This window comes from Pristiophorus japonicus, chromosome 26 (genome assembly GCF_044704955.1).
Source record: "Pristiophorus japonicus isolate sPriJap1 chromosome 26, sPriJap1.hap1, whole genome shotgun sequence".
Taxonomy (NCBI): Eukaryota; Metazoa; Chordata; class Chondrichthyes; family Pristiophoridae; genus Pristiophorus; species Pristiophorus japonicus.
The window spans coordinates 15,668,536-15,682,722 of NC_092002.1; the positions used below are offsets into that span (position 1 = coordinate 15,668,536).

The 14,187-nt window shown below is 47.0% G+C and overlaps 1 protein-coding gene across 5 annotated transcripts in view; it reads right to left on the reverse strand.

Annotated features, from left to right (window-relative positions):
• LOC139239218 (ryanodine receptor 1-like) overlaps positions 1–14,187 on the reverse strand; it is a 506,468-nt gene that overhangs the window by 440,976 nt on the left and 51,305 nt on the right. For 4 of the 5 annotated variants that reach the window (XM_070867899.1, XM_070867895.1, XM_070867896.1 and 1 more), the window contains exon 2: positions 597–716. In XM_070867899.1, the coding sequence (XP_070724000.1) occupies positions 597–716 (120 nt within the window). Of the gene's footprint in view, positions 1–596; positions 717–6,263; positions 6,294–14,187 lie in introns of those variants that run through there. The other variant, XM_070867898.1, reaches the window with a different exon arrangement.

Genomic DNA, 14,187 nt, shown 5'->3' on the forward strand with positions numbered 1-14,187 from the left:
GAGAGCGCTCTGGTCTTTATAGATGTAATCAGAACAGTTAATTCTTGTTGTGGTGTTACTTCAGAATGTTGCTTTGACTGTTAATTACTGATGGCCATTTTTGATTTTGCCATCATTTTTGTTCAGTTAAAGCCATAATTTTATTGAAATATTTTACATATGATAAATGCCTTAAGACATTTGCTAGGATAAATGCCTTCATGTGGCCTAAACAATGAAGATAATTTTTCTCAATAGAAATTATAGCTCTGAAATTATTTTCCCGTGTTCTGGGCGCAGTGGGAAAAGAGAATCAGGATCTGAGTCAAGGCATCTGATTTGCACTTGCCCCAGGTTTTCTGATGGGCATGCACTCGGGGTGCAGGAGGATTGACCTGCTCCAAGATGCAAGCCTCATTTTATCATTAATTTGAGGCAAGCTGGGGTGGGGGGTGTCCTTGCTACAAGAATTCGGATTAATTACACTGTTACTTCCCAAATAATCAAGGAAATTCACGATGAAAAACCGTTGCAACTCTGTTCTTACCGCTGCAGTTATGCCAAAACATGAGGAAATTCCAGGTCAAATACGTTTATTTTACACAGAGTAGATATACCTTTGCAGTTGATGTAACTTCAAGGAAGCAGAGTCGGTTTCCAAATCCTTCAGCAGCAAGGCAGAGCTTAACCTGCGTTTTGACAACAGTCGTACTGCACTGAAAAACTATTTCATCATCCTATCAGACAGAAAAAGAGTAGACGCATTAACAGATCAGCATTATTCCTTTAACCTCACATACTTTAGATATAAAGTAATGACATTGAATAAAAATAAGCTTCTGACCTTTTTGAAAGTAAAGGTCCTGCACAAAGCAGTGAGTGCAGTGAAATGGTGGCTTTAGATTGCTGATTGCTGAATCCAGGCAAAAAGTATTAGCATTTTCTAAAATAGTGGTTCTGGTCATTTAAAAAATCTGCATGAAGATGAGATCTCAAATATTCCATGGTTATATTTTTTCATAACACTTCTATTAATGCATTGCTGAAAGGCTGATCAATAATCCAAGGCAGACTGATACTTCATAGCAGCAAAGCGGCCAACTGATATCAGCCACAGAAAACCATTAGAAAACTGAGATTGCTAATCAGCACCTAGGAATTAAACCTATCCTATTTTCCATTTTGCTGAGCAGACATCATTAATGACAAGACCCATTGTTATTTATATCATTAATTACTATGGCTACCTCTGCACCTACCTGTTTAATGGAGACTAAACTATTTATTTAAAGTAGAATCGTTTTTTAACTCAGAGCGGGAGTGGTGCATTAATTGGCCTGGATGAGCGACAAACTCGCATACCGAGGCCCAGAGAGATTTTAACTCATTTCCACATTCAGAAAACTTCCATACGAAACTGGCAGGGCAATAGTGGGAATTCGGGCGGCAGGAGGCTGTCTCCAGGGATCAGCTGGAACCACTCCTGGCCCAAAAGAGAACTTCAAAATAAATATTAAAACCTTGCTTTGCTGGGCCTATTCTGGGCCTCGATCCAGCTCTCGGCAAGTTTGGCCTGTTAGGGAAGTCAGCACTGCTTAAAATAGCAGATTGGGCCGCAATTACATCATCGGAGCTTGGTCTGCATATTTAAAGAGGACCCCGATTACTTGGGGAGAGTGTCCTTGCCAACTGCAATTTAAAATAGCGGTCAGTCAAATCAGGAATAGCGGAGGCAAGCCTCCTGCTCCATTTAAACTGCCCTCCTGCCTAGTTTCAGTAGGTGCGAGGAGTTAAAATTGAGGCCAGTTTCTGAAAAATAGTGACCATTTTGATTGTCCAATAAACATTTTTTGCTGTCAAAAGATTTTTGCCAAAACTTAATAGGACTTCAAGTGAGTTATGTATTTATAGGCATGGTTTCTCTCGCTAGCAGTTCATTATTATTCAGACTCAATTACTTCCTCCAAAACCATCTTTTTTTGCCCCAGCAATCTATTCAATATTTGAATAGGATACTAGATGTTATGCTCTTGAAATATATTGCTAAGCAATTTGATTCAGAATGTTTCATGGCTAATGGTATCGTATTAATGGCTAACTAACAGAAAACGGCAAACAGTGACTAGTTGGATGCCGCAGGGATCAATGCTGGGGCCTCAACTATTTACAATCTACATTAATGACTTGGATAAAGGGACAGAATGTAATGTAGCCAAGTTTGCTGATGATACAAGGATGGGTGGGAAAGCAAATTGTGAGGACACAAATAATCTGCAAAGGGATATAGACAGGCTAAGTGAGTGGGCAAACATTTGGCAGATGGAGTATAATGTGGGAAAATGTGAGGTTATCCACTTTGGCAGAAATAATAGAAAAACAAATTATAATTTAAGTGGAGAAAAAGTCAAAGTGCTGCAATACAGAGGGACCTGGGGGTACTTGTGCATGAAACACAAAAAGTTAGTATGCAAGTACAGCAAGTAATCAGGAAGGCAAATGGAATGTTGGCCTTTATTACAAGGGGAATAGAGTATAAAAGCGGACCGGGAGCGCACTCGGGGCCAGGGTCAGGTGGGGGAACATATCGGCAAGCCCTTCGGCCTGGGCTAGGGGCGGGGAGCAGACCGGGAGTGGACTCGGGGCCAGGGTCAGGTGGGGGAACGGATCGGCAAGCCCTTCGGCCTGGGCTAGGGGCGGGGAGCAGACTGGGAGTGGACTCGGGGCCAGGGTCAGGTGGGGGAACATATCGACAAGCCCTTCGGCCCGGGCTAGGGGCGGGGAGCAGACCGGGAGTGGACTCGGGGCCAGGGTCAGGTGGGGGAACATATCGGCAAGCCCTTCGGCCTGGGCTAGGGGCGGGGAGCAGACCGGGAGTGGACTCGGGACCAGGGTCAGGTGGGGGAACATATCGGCAAGCCCTTCGGCCTGGGCTAGGGGCGGGGAGCAGACCGGGAGTGGACTCGGGGCCAGGGTCAGGTGGGGGAACATATCGGCAAGCCCTTCGGCCTGGGCTAGGGGCGGGGAGCAGACTGGGAGTGGACTCGGGGCCAGGGTCAGGTGGGGGAACGGATCGGCAAGCCCTTCGGCCCGGGCTAGGGGCGGGGAGCGGACCGGGAGGGCACTCGGGATCAGGGTCGGGCGGCAGAACTGGCTCTTTAAAAATGGCCGATTGCCAAATCCAAGCTGTACTGAGCATGCGCGTCCATTGGAGCAACGTCAAAAATGTAATCTTTTTTTCCCGCGCATGCACAGAAGGCTCGGATTCATTTTTTGGAGCAGACTGGACACGCTGCGCAGCTCCGAATTCGATTTACAGATCGGGGAAAGTTTGGACAAATATTTATGCAGCATTTCTGGACCTAAAAAGCTGGCGTAACTCTGGTAATACGCCAGAAAACGGGCTTGGGCAAAATTGAGCCCATAGTAATACCAGAAAGTCTTTTATCCAACAGGTATAAAAAGCTATTTATCATAGATAATAGGCCACAAAAGGAGGTCAGTGGCTCATCATGCCTGTGCCGGCTCTTTGAACGAGCTATCTAATTAGTCCCACTCCCCTGCTCTTTCCTATAAATTGTTCCTTTTCAAGTATATATCCAATTCCTTTTTGGAAGTTACTATTGAATCTGCTTCAGGCAGTGCATTCCAGATCACAACACCTCTATATGTAAAAAAAATCATCTCCCTTTGGTTATTTTGCCAGTTATCTTAATTCATCATCATCATAGGCAGTCCCTCAAATGAGGATGACTTGCTTCCACACCAAAAGAGATGAGTTCACAGATGTTTCAATGAAGGACCCGATATTCCAGTCCTGACCTCCAGGGATGGAAGATGCCTGTGCGTGGATTTTTTTTAGACATGTGGTGACCGTTGCACATCAGCCACCACATGGGCTTGACAGAGCTAGGCCTTTATCCAGTGGCAAGGGTTCACCAGGACGACTGGAGACCTGCTCTGCTGCACGGACCTAGTGCGCACACATATCGAAGTGTAGGCTGGCCTGCGCTGCCCAAGCTCTTGGCTCTTCTGGGCCCCGTACCCCCATTTGCCCCGCACCTCCACCACGATCTCTCACCGCTCCTCCCCACAAAACATTCGCCGCACCTCTGCAACAATCTCTCACCGCACCTCCGCACCAAACATTTGCTGCACCTCTGCCACGATCATGCGCCGGATCTCAGCCACGATCCCTCACCTCTCCGCCCGGATCATCAGTTGCATTTCTGCCTTGATCTCTCGCCGTTTCTCCGCCTCAATCATTCGCCGCACTTCCGCCACAATCTCTCGCCGCTCATCCGACCCGATCTTCCCGCTCCTCTCCTGGGTCCCGCCAATGTTCCTGCCCATGCTCCAAACGGCGACCTGGGTTTTGACGACGTCACCAGTCACCCACCTCGAAACAGCTCGCGCTGGAAGTTGTAGTGGTATGCTCTTTTATAGCCCGACCTGCGGAAGTGCCCTCTCGCAAGTCGGGTTGGCTCACGATGTTGCAGGGGCCCGCGTCCCAGCTCTTATACTCCCGACCTGCGGTGGTATACACTCGTAGGTCGGGGTGGCCCACGATGTTGCAGGGGCCCACGCTCTAGCCCTTATACTCCCGACCTGTGTTCTCTGGATAGTGACCCTTTTGCCAATGGAAGCAGTTTCTCCCTACTATCAAACGCTTCACAATTTTGAACACCTCTATTAATTTTGAACACCTCTTCCTTCTCTGCTTTTGAAATGTAATCACTCATGTAATTAGGGGATCACGACAGCCAATTTGCGCACAGCAAGGTCTCAGAAACACCAATGAGCTACATGACCAGATGGTCTGTTTAACGATCTTGGTTCAGGGACAAATATTGGCCAGGATACTGGGGAGAACACCCTTGCACTGCTTCTTCTTTGTTATCAATTCTGGCAGCTGAACGGTGCTGACCATGGGCTCAGTGGGACTAATGGTTGGTGAGAATAGACAAAATAATCCCAGTTAAGTCCTGGAATCCTTGTGAAATGGTCATGTTAAGGCTATCCTACAAGGCATCTACTAAAGCAGTCATTGCTTCCACTCCAGAAGCCACTGTTCTTCGAACCTCATCCTGATACTTGGTTCTCACAGATACCCTCTTAACTATCATACCCTCCAAGTGCATACCATGTCAGCCATGGCTCAATAGGCAGTTCACTCGCCTCGGAGTCAGAAGGTAGTGGGTTCAAGTCCCGCTCCAAGAACTTGAACACATAAATCTAGGATGATGCTCCAGTGCTGAGGGAATGCTGCACTGTCAGAAGTGTCCTCTTCTGGATGAGATGTTAAACCGAAGCCCCGTCTGCTCTCTCAAGATCCAAAAGATAGGTTGGGTTTGTTCTCATTGGAACAGAGGAGGTTGAGAGGAGATCTCATCGAGGTGTACAAAATATTGAAGGGCCTGGACATAGTGGATAGTAAGGGTCTATTTCCATTGGTGGAGGGGTCTATTATGAGGGGGCATAGTTTCAAGTTTCAGTGATTGGTGGAAGGTTTAGAGGGGATTTGAGGGAGGGCTTCTTTACACAGAGGGTTGTGGGGATCTGGAACTCGCTGCCTGGAAGAGTGGTGGATGCAGAAACCCTCAACACTTTTAAGAGATGGTTGGATGGGCACTTAGAGCAGTAATCTGCAGGGTTACGGACCTAGAGCTAGTAATTGGGATTTGACTGGATGACTTTTTGTTGGACTGTGCAGATATAATGGTAAGTACTACAGGGAATAGAATACTGTTAGGGTGATCTCCTGGACTAGTTTTGATTGCCTGGATGGGTCTGAGAAGAATTTTCCCAGATTTTTTTCCCCTAAATTGACCTGTGTTTTTATCTGGTTTTTGTCTCTCCCAGGAGATCACATGGCTCCGGTTGGGGTAGAGTACAGCTCCATACAGCTGAGCCACCCGTGGTACCGTAGACTTGGCACTGGCTGCACTGTCAGTGGCACTATCGCCCCCACCGGTACTCAGAAGAGAATACTGGTTGGAGAGCGAGATGGACTCCTGCACTACCTGCCTAGTACTCCTCTTTTGTCTGGTGGTCATCCACTCCCATTCTGCCTGCACACTCTTAAGCTGGCTCATCTTCTGGCTGATCATCATTTAGGAGGGTTACCAAGGGAGTACTTTTAGGAAATTTGGACCCATATACAACTTTGAAGATGTAAGTGAGCAATAATTGGAGACCTTACAATTAAGATGACCATCTGGAGGCAATAACAATTTACTGTAATCTACACAATCCCTTTAGGTACCAATCTGTTTCTGGAAGCTCACCTCTACCTTACCCATCTTCCACTGCCTCCCCAGTGCATCCTCCGAGGGAGTTCCAGCATTTCATTATGTATATTTCATCATAGGCAGTCCCTCGGAATCAAGAAAGATTTGCTTCCACTCTTAAAATAAGTCCTTAGGTGACTGAACAATCCAGTACGAGAACCGGTCACAGGTGGGATAGATAGTCGTTGAGGGAAAGGATGGGTGGGACAGTTTGCCGCACGCTCTTTCCACTGCCTGCGTTTGATTTCTGCATACTCTCGGCGATGAGACTCGAAGTGCTCAGTGCCCTCCCGGATGCACTTAGTAGGCTGATGATTGCCACTCCTCTTTCCAGCTCTTTGCCACTGAGTGTGGGCAACATTTTCCTTTGTAAGCAGAATACAGATTGAGAAAGGGACCTAATCGACAACATTTAATTTCACCCAGGTATACAATGCTATTGCAAGTTGAGAATTCTTTCAGGCTTGCAAATATTGGTGGCATTCCTGTCTCCGAGTATGAATGCTGTGGGTACAAATTCCACTCCAGGACTTGAACACAAAATCTAAGTTGATACTCAGTGCAGTACTGAGGGAGTGTTGCACTGTCGAAGTGCCGTCTTTCGGATGAGACACCGCTGCCCTCTCAGGTAGATGTAACTATTTTGAAGAGCAGGGGAGCAATGTTCTTTTTTTTGGCCCGCGTTGCCCCTCTAAAGGACTGTGCAGGACATTCAAAAGTCCGCACATGTGCGGTTTTTCTATTTAAAAGCGGGACCTTCAGAGGGCTTTAAAGGGAACATTGCAGGGGAGTTATCCCTGGCATCCTGGTCAATATTTATCCCTCAACCAAAATCACTAAAAAACAAATTGTCTGGTCATCGTCACACTGCTGTCTATGGGACTTTGCTGTGTGCACAAATTGTCTGCCGAGTTTCTTACATTGCAACTTCAAAAGTACTTCATTGGCTGTAAAGTGCTTTGGGGTATCTAACTGAAAGTCTATATACTTTATACTATGAGGACATGGTAGGTATGAAGGTGGTTGTGCTTCCAGCATTCTTTCACTTATCTCATGAATTAATTGAACAACTTTTAGCACTGTACAATTATATGTGGGGTAGCCAAGATGGCAATGACTGCCTGCATTAGCTCTCGCTATACTGTCAGCATCCTCTTCTACAGCTGTTCACCACACAAAAGGAAGCAGGTGGTCTCTCCTTGCCTTTATCTCTGCCAGCAGAATATTCACAGAAGTATACCAGAATCTGAGCTCTTGCCACAGCTGACTCACCCAGTGTTGCTCCTCCTTCTATTTCAATGTTTTCCCAAATTTGGTTTGCTTTTGGCTCTTTAAGCACCTGTTACTTTTTAAAAGCTGCAGCTGTACCATGGCCTAGAAATTTGATGATGCTGCACCCATTTTATAGGCGTAAAATAGGCACAAAAGCAATCAACATGGAAGGTGTTATATGTGTGTCCATTCTGAGCTGGAAAAGCACCACCCACCATATTGCCGTAAGCATCAAAAGAGGCGACCAGAACCCACGCCAAAACAGGAGTTAGGGTCTATGCATATGCAAAGAGGGGAACGAATGCCTGTTTACTGCCCCCTTAAAGGGACTGCTACGAACAGTCCTAAAAAGCTAAGTTTTGTAAACTGTATTTCCTTGAATGTGATGATAGGAGGAGGCATGCTCCTTCCATCTCCAGACTGTTGCGGCTCCCACTTGGGCCCCCTCCCAATCACCTCCCCCTACTTCAGTCACCACCCCCACCATCCTTCCCCGCCCAACCCGGATCTACCTTAGAGCTGCTCCCAGTAACTCAAAATTGCAATTCTCTACACCAGCAAACTGCCTGGGGACGCCCTGCAGAAGTTTGAATCTCATCGGTCTCATGTAAAGGCCAAATATCGGGTGGTCCTTCGGCCTACCCATTCTGGCGCAGGGGCAATTCCCGATTCATGCCGAAGCGAACCAATTTCTAGGCCCTTCTCAGGAGCACCGAAAGCCCATTCTGCATATCAAATGAGAAATGCAGCAGGTTGCTAAAGCAAAAGCATCCATGTCAAACTTAAAACTAGCAAAAGCTGACCAACAGCTTCAAGTAAGCTGACTTAGCTCCTAAAATGCTGACAACTTAAGAATACGCTTGAAGTAAAAACAAGTATTGATATGGGCTTGTAACTGAAGTGAGCAATACATAACATTCCTGCACTTACATTGTAGGGAAAAATAAACTTAACTAATTAAAATCTAAAGAAAAAAATCAAATAGTGGTACATCAAATGTCAACCATGGCTCAGTAGCACACCTGCCTCTGGGTTTAAGTCCCACTCCAGACGCTTGAGCACAAAAATCTAGGCTGAAACTCTAGTGCAGTAATGAGAAAGTGCTGCACTGACAGAGATGAGCCGTTAAAACGATGCTGAGTCTTCCCTCTCAGGTGGACGTAAAAGGTCCCACGGCACTATTTCGAAGAACAGTGGAGTTCTCCTCGGTGTCCTGGACAATATTTATCCCCCAATCAACATCACTTAAAAAAGCAGATTATCTGGTCATTAGCACATTGCTGTTTGTGGGAGCTTACTGTGTGCAAATTAGCTGCCACTTAACAACACTTACTACATCATCATCATCATAGGCAGTCCCTCGAAATCGAGGAAGACTTGCTTCCACTCTAAAAATGGACAGTCCAATACGGGAATTACAATCTCTGTCACAGGTGGGAAAGACAGTGGTTGAAGGAAAGTGTGGGTGGGTAGTCTGGTTTTCCATACATTCCTTCTGCTGCCTGTGTTTGGTTTCTGCATGTTCTCGGCAACGAGTCTCGAGGTGCTCAGCACCCTTCCGGTTGCTTTTCCTCCACTTAGGGCGGTCTTGGGCCAGGAATTCCCAGGTGCCGGTGGGGATGTTGTACTTTATTAAGGAGGCTTTGAGGGTATCCTTGAAACGTTTCCTCTGCCCACCTGGGGCTCGCTTGTCATGTAGGAGTTCAGAGTGGAGCGCTTGATTTGCGAATCTCGTATCGGGCCTGTGACGAGGTGGCCCGCCCAACGGAGCTGCTCGACTACAATACTACAACAGTGACTACACTTCAAAAAGTACTTCATTGGCTGTAAAGTGTTTTGGGACGTCCGGTGGTCGTGAAAAGTGCTATACTTTTTCATTTCTAGGACATACTCTTCTGGAAATATTTTTATTTTTTACATTAAAAATGATGCATTCTGGTTAATTTTAAGCATACTGACTTAATTTTAAAAAAAGGAAAAAAAACATGACATTTGTATTTTCAATGGACCAATCATACCATTAAATACTCAAAAATTACCTCACAAACACTCTATTACATACATCACTTTCACCTTCACTATCCAGTTCACAAGGTGCCAGCAGTGAAGATCCAAAGTGGGACCAATTGGTTCATTAGCCCCCAGACATGCAAGTTGTAGAACAGGGGCGTGGGGAGGCATTGCGCCAGCAAACATTCACATCCTGATGGGGCCCGTAAAATCCTAAAACTTTTACTGTCAACGTGATGGTCAGTGCGCAGATGAAATTATTCTCTTTGTTATTTGTAAAATTGCAATTGATGATTTCCTAACAAACTGCAGAAAGTTTGCACAAAACTGCATTTTAACAGCTTAGCAATAGTTGGAAAGTGAAGAGCGAACTCTGTATTGTACCTAACTAATTCAATTATCTGACCTATAGGAATACTAAATATTCACAATAAGTGTCCTGAAGAAACATCTACTATTTCTCAACTTAGTCATGGAGGAAAAATTTGCGTAGTTTGCGCCTCCCCTTAGTGACCTCAGGCGCAGACGACTTCTCACCTGGGGCGCGGGGCTGCTACCACCTCCCGCAAAATTCTACGGGAGTTACTGGAGGCACTAACCGGTAGCACCCCAGGCCGCTGCACCAGCGATGACGACATAATTACCGTGCATAACAACCCGTTTTCGACTCCAGAACGAAGATTTGGTAGCACCCAGTGAGGCCACTGCAGGCTATGCCCGGACCAGCTTCGTGGGTTACAAACTGGGCTCACAGAGCAAAAATTACAGGGGCGGTGCGTCGTGAATTTCTTTTAAATGGCCAACTTACCAGCCGCGGCCTTGCCTTTTCCAATTCGCGAGGTCCATGCCACAATGTTGTAGCCCGGCATTCCGCTTCTATGTCAGGCAGCTGCCACAGTACCCCGCTTCCCGGTGATGAAGTGGTGGCCTCTTCTCCCCGATGCAGAGTCAGCAGCATGCCCTCCCCTTTAGCGGAAGGGGGGACCCTGTACTCACCAGCTCTACGCAGCGCTCCGTGTAGCACTGGAAAATTTCCTAGGTTAGCGCCTCAGTCCTGCCTCCAAGTGGTAGTGGTGCACGCGACATTGTGCTCCACTTCCTTTCGGGGACAGTAACCCCAATTTCTGTGCCGGGCGCAGGAAGTCCCTATTCGCAACAGTTACCGCCCCCAAATGGGGAAGTACCAAATTTCGGCCTCAGAGTTTATTGAAAAACTCTTCCTTCCCTCCACCATAAATGTTAATAACTCAATCTCCTACACATGTATTTAGCCCTTAGCGTCTCCTTTAGAACCTAGACATACTAACAAAGACAAGTCACAGCTCTCTAAAAATAAATTGCATGCTGATATTTTAGAAGTTTCCCTTGCCCCTGTGCAAAGATCACACAAAGCTTTACAGCAGAAATGTGTTGAGTAAAATCAATTATTATGGGGCCAAGTTTCGGCCTGAGTTGCTCTTGTTTTTTTTGGAGCAACTGGTTTAGAATGGAGTATCTTAGAAATTGCAATTCTCGGCATTTAGTTTGCTCCAGTTCTAGTCAGTTAGAACAGTTTCAGTTTGGAACAGATTTTTTTTTTTCCAAAAGGAGGCGTGTCCGGCCACTTATACCCGTTTTGAAAGTTTAGGCAGTGAAAACTTACTCCAAACTAACTTAGAATGGAGTAAGTGTAGATTTTTGTACGCTCAGAAAAACCTTTCTATACTTAGAAAATCAAGCGTAGGTTACAAATCAGGCGTAGGGAATGGGGGGGGGGGGGGTTTAAAGGGAAGTTTACAAACATTAAACACTTCAGTTTTACAATAAAGAGCCATCTTCAATAATAAATGATAAATACATCAATAAATCAACCAAAAAAAATTAATTAAAAATACATTTTTAAAAAAAAGCAATAAATAAAACATTTTCTACTTACCGACTGCAGCACTGGGTGTCCTCCAACAGCGTGCTGGGACGCCCCCCGCCCCCCCGTGTGTGTCCCTGTCAGTGTCTCTATCTCTCTGTCTGTCAGTGTCTGTGTTTCTGACAGCGAGGGGAGGGGGAGAGAGGAGGGGAGGGGGAGGAGGGGGGTGGAGAGGAGGGGAGGGGGAGGAGGGGGGTGGAGAGGAGGGGAGGGGGAGGAGGGGGGTGGAGAGGAGGGGAGGGGGAGGATGGGGGTGGAGAGGAGGGGGGGTGAGGGGGTGGAGAGGGGGGGTGAGGGGAGAAGGAGGGGACAGGGAGAAGGGAGGGGGGGGGAAAGAGAGAAGGGAGAGAGAGAGGGGTGGGGGAGAGAAGGGAGAGAGGGAGGGGGGAAGAGAAGGGAGAGAGGGGGGGAGAGAAGGGAGGGGGGGAGAGAATGAAGGGAGGCGGAGAAGGGAGGGAAGGGGGGGTGGGGGAAGAGAGAGAGAGAGAGAGAGAGAGAGAGAGAGAGAGAGAGAGGAGAGAGAGAGATAGAGAGAGAGAGAGATAGAGAGAGAGAGAGAAGGGAGAGAGAGAGATAAAGAAAGAAAGGAGAGGGAGGCTGAACGGACGGGCCCAAGACTTCGGGCTTGGATTTACCGGATTGACAGGTAGGTGGCATCGGATCCGGGGGGGTTGGGAGTGGAGGTCGTGGGGGGGGGAGCAGGGAGGCGGAGGTCGGGGGGGCGGAGAGGTGGAGGTCGGGGGGCGGTCGGGAGCGGAGGTCAGGGTGGGAGTCGGGAGCGGCGGGGTCGGGGGGGAGTCGGGAGCGGAGGGGGGGTCGGGAGCGGAGGTCGGATGCAGAGGTCGGGGATGGGGGAAAAGAGGTCGGGTCGGGGGCGGGGGGGAGTCGGTCGGAAGCAGGAGCTGGGCCTGGGAGGTGCAGCCTGATCCATGCAGCCCCAGTGAGGCCATTCGGCCAGGGCTAGGGGTTGCATGCTTCGGGCTCCTTCCACACTGTTTTGGCCGCCTGGAGCTACTGCACATGCACGCCCACTGTAGCGCGCATGTGCAGAGGTCCCGGCACTGTTTTCAGCACAGGGACCTGGCTTCGCCCCCCACAACTCGTGCTGCGCCGCACCCAGCTCCAGAGGACCTGCAAGGAGCCGGAGAATAGGTAAGTTTTTTTTAGGCGCACTTTGTGGCGCGAAAAACGGGCGTCCAGTTCGGGGCTGCGTCGTTCTAGGCGCGGTCCGAAACTTGGTCCATTAATTCAGTATTCATGAACTAGTATCACTAAATTGGACTCTTGGGAATGTTCTGATACAGTGTTATAACAATATCTCATCTATCGTCTTCATTATATATGCCTATAGATCAGAGAGCTCTGATAAAAATATTACACATTATTATAACTTTCATGAAATGGTGTCACTTGCTGCAGTCCTACTGACACACATTCGATCCTCCAGTCAGCCACTTTAACGCAAGTTAATACTTATCCAATTGGTTTTGATACAAAGATGGGTGGGAAAGCAAGTTGTGAGGAGGACACAAAAAATCTGCAAAGTGATATAGACAGGCTGAGTGGGCAAACATTTGGCAGACAGAATATAATGTGGGAAAGTGTGGGGTTATGCACTTTGGCAGAAAAAAAAGCTAATTATTATTTAAATGGAGAGAGATTACAAAATGCTGCAGTACAGAAGGACCTGGGGGTCCTTGTGCATGAAACACAAAAAGTTAGTAAACAGGTACAGCAAGTAATCAGGAAGGCAAATGGAATGTTGGCCTTTATTGCAAGGGGGGGATGGAGTATAAAAGCAGAGGAGTCCTGCTACAACTGTACAGGGTATTGGTGAGGCCACACCTAGAGTACTGCGTACAGTTTTGGTCTCCTTATTCAAGGAGGGATATACTTGCATTGGAGGCAGTTCCGAGAAGGTTCATTAGGTTGATTTCCGAGATGAAGGGGTTGATTTGTGAAGAAAGGTTGAGTTGATTTGTGAAGAAAGGTTGAGTAGGTTGGGCCTATACTCATTGGAGTTTAGAAGAATGAAAGGTGATCTTATTGAAACATACAAGATACTGAGGGGGCTCGACAAGGTAGATGCAGAGGATGTTTCCCCTCGTGGGGAATCTAGAACTAGGGGGCAGTTTCAGAATAAGGGGTCGCCCATTTAGAACTAAGATGAGGAGAAATTTCTTCTCTCAGAGAGTCGTAAATCTGTGGAATTCTCTGCCCCAGAGAGCTGTGGAGGCTGAGTCATTGAATATATTTAAGGTTGAGATGGACAGATTTTTGTAAGATAAGGGAGTGAAGGGTTATGGGGAGTGGACGGGGAAGTGGAGCTGAGCCCAAGATCAGACTAGCCATGATCTTACTAAATGGCAGAGCAGGCTCGAGGGGCCAAATGGCCTACTCCTGCTCCTATTTCTTATGTTCTTATGTATATCAGCACTATACAATGGTCTGCAGTGTTAATGTTATAATGGACCACTGGAAATATTACACAATGTATAAAAGGTATACAAGTGCAGAAACTTTAGTTGCAGTCTGAAAGAGTGTTGTAGAATTTTGTCATTGTTTGAGAATCATGATTGGTTACAATGATCAGTGCAATCCAAAATTATAAAATTGAAGACGAGCAAACCTAAATATATTAATTTTTATAGCTTTGACATACCCATTGCTCTTACCTTCAGTCAACCTGGCCTAGCTACTTCTGCTGCAGTGCACTCTAGCCCAAAAAAACCCTAG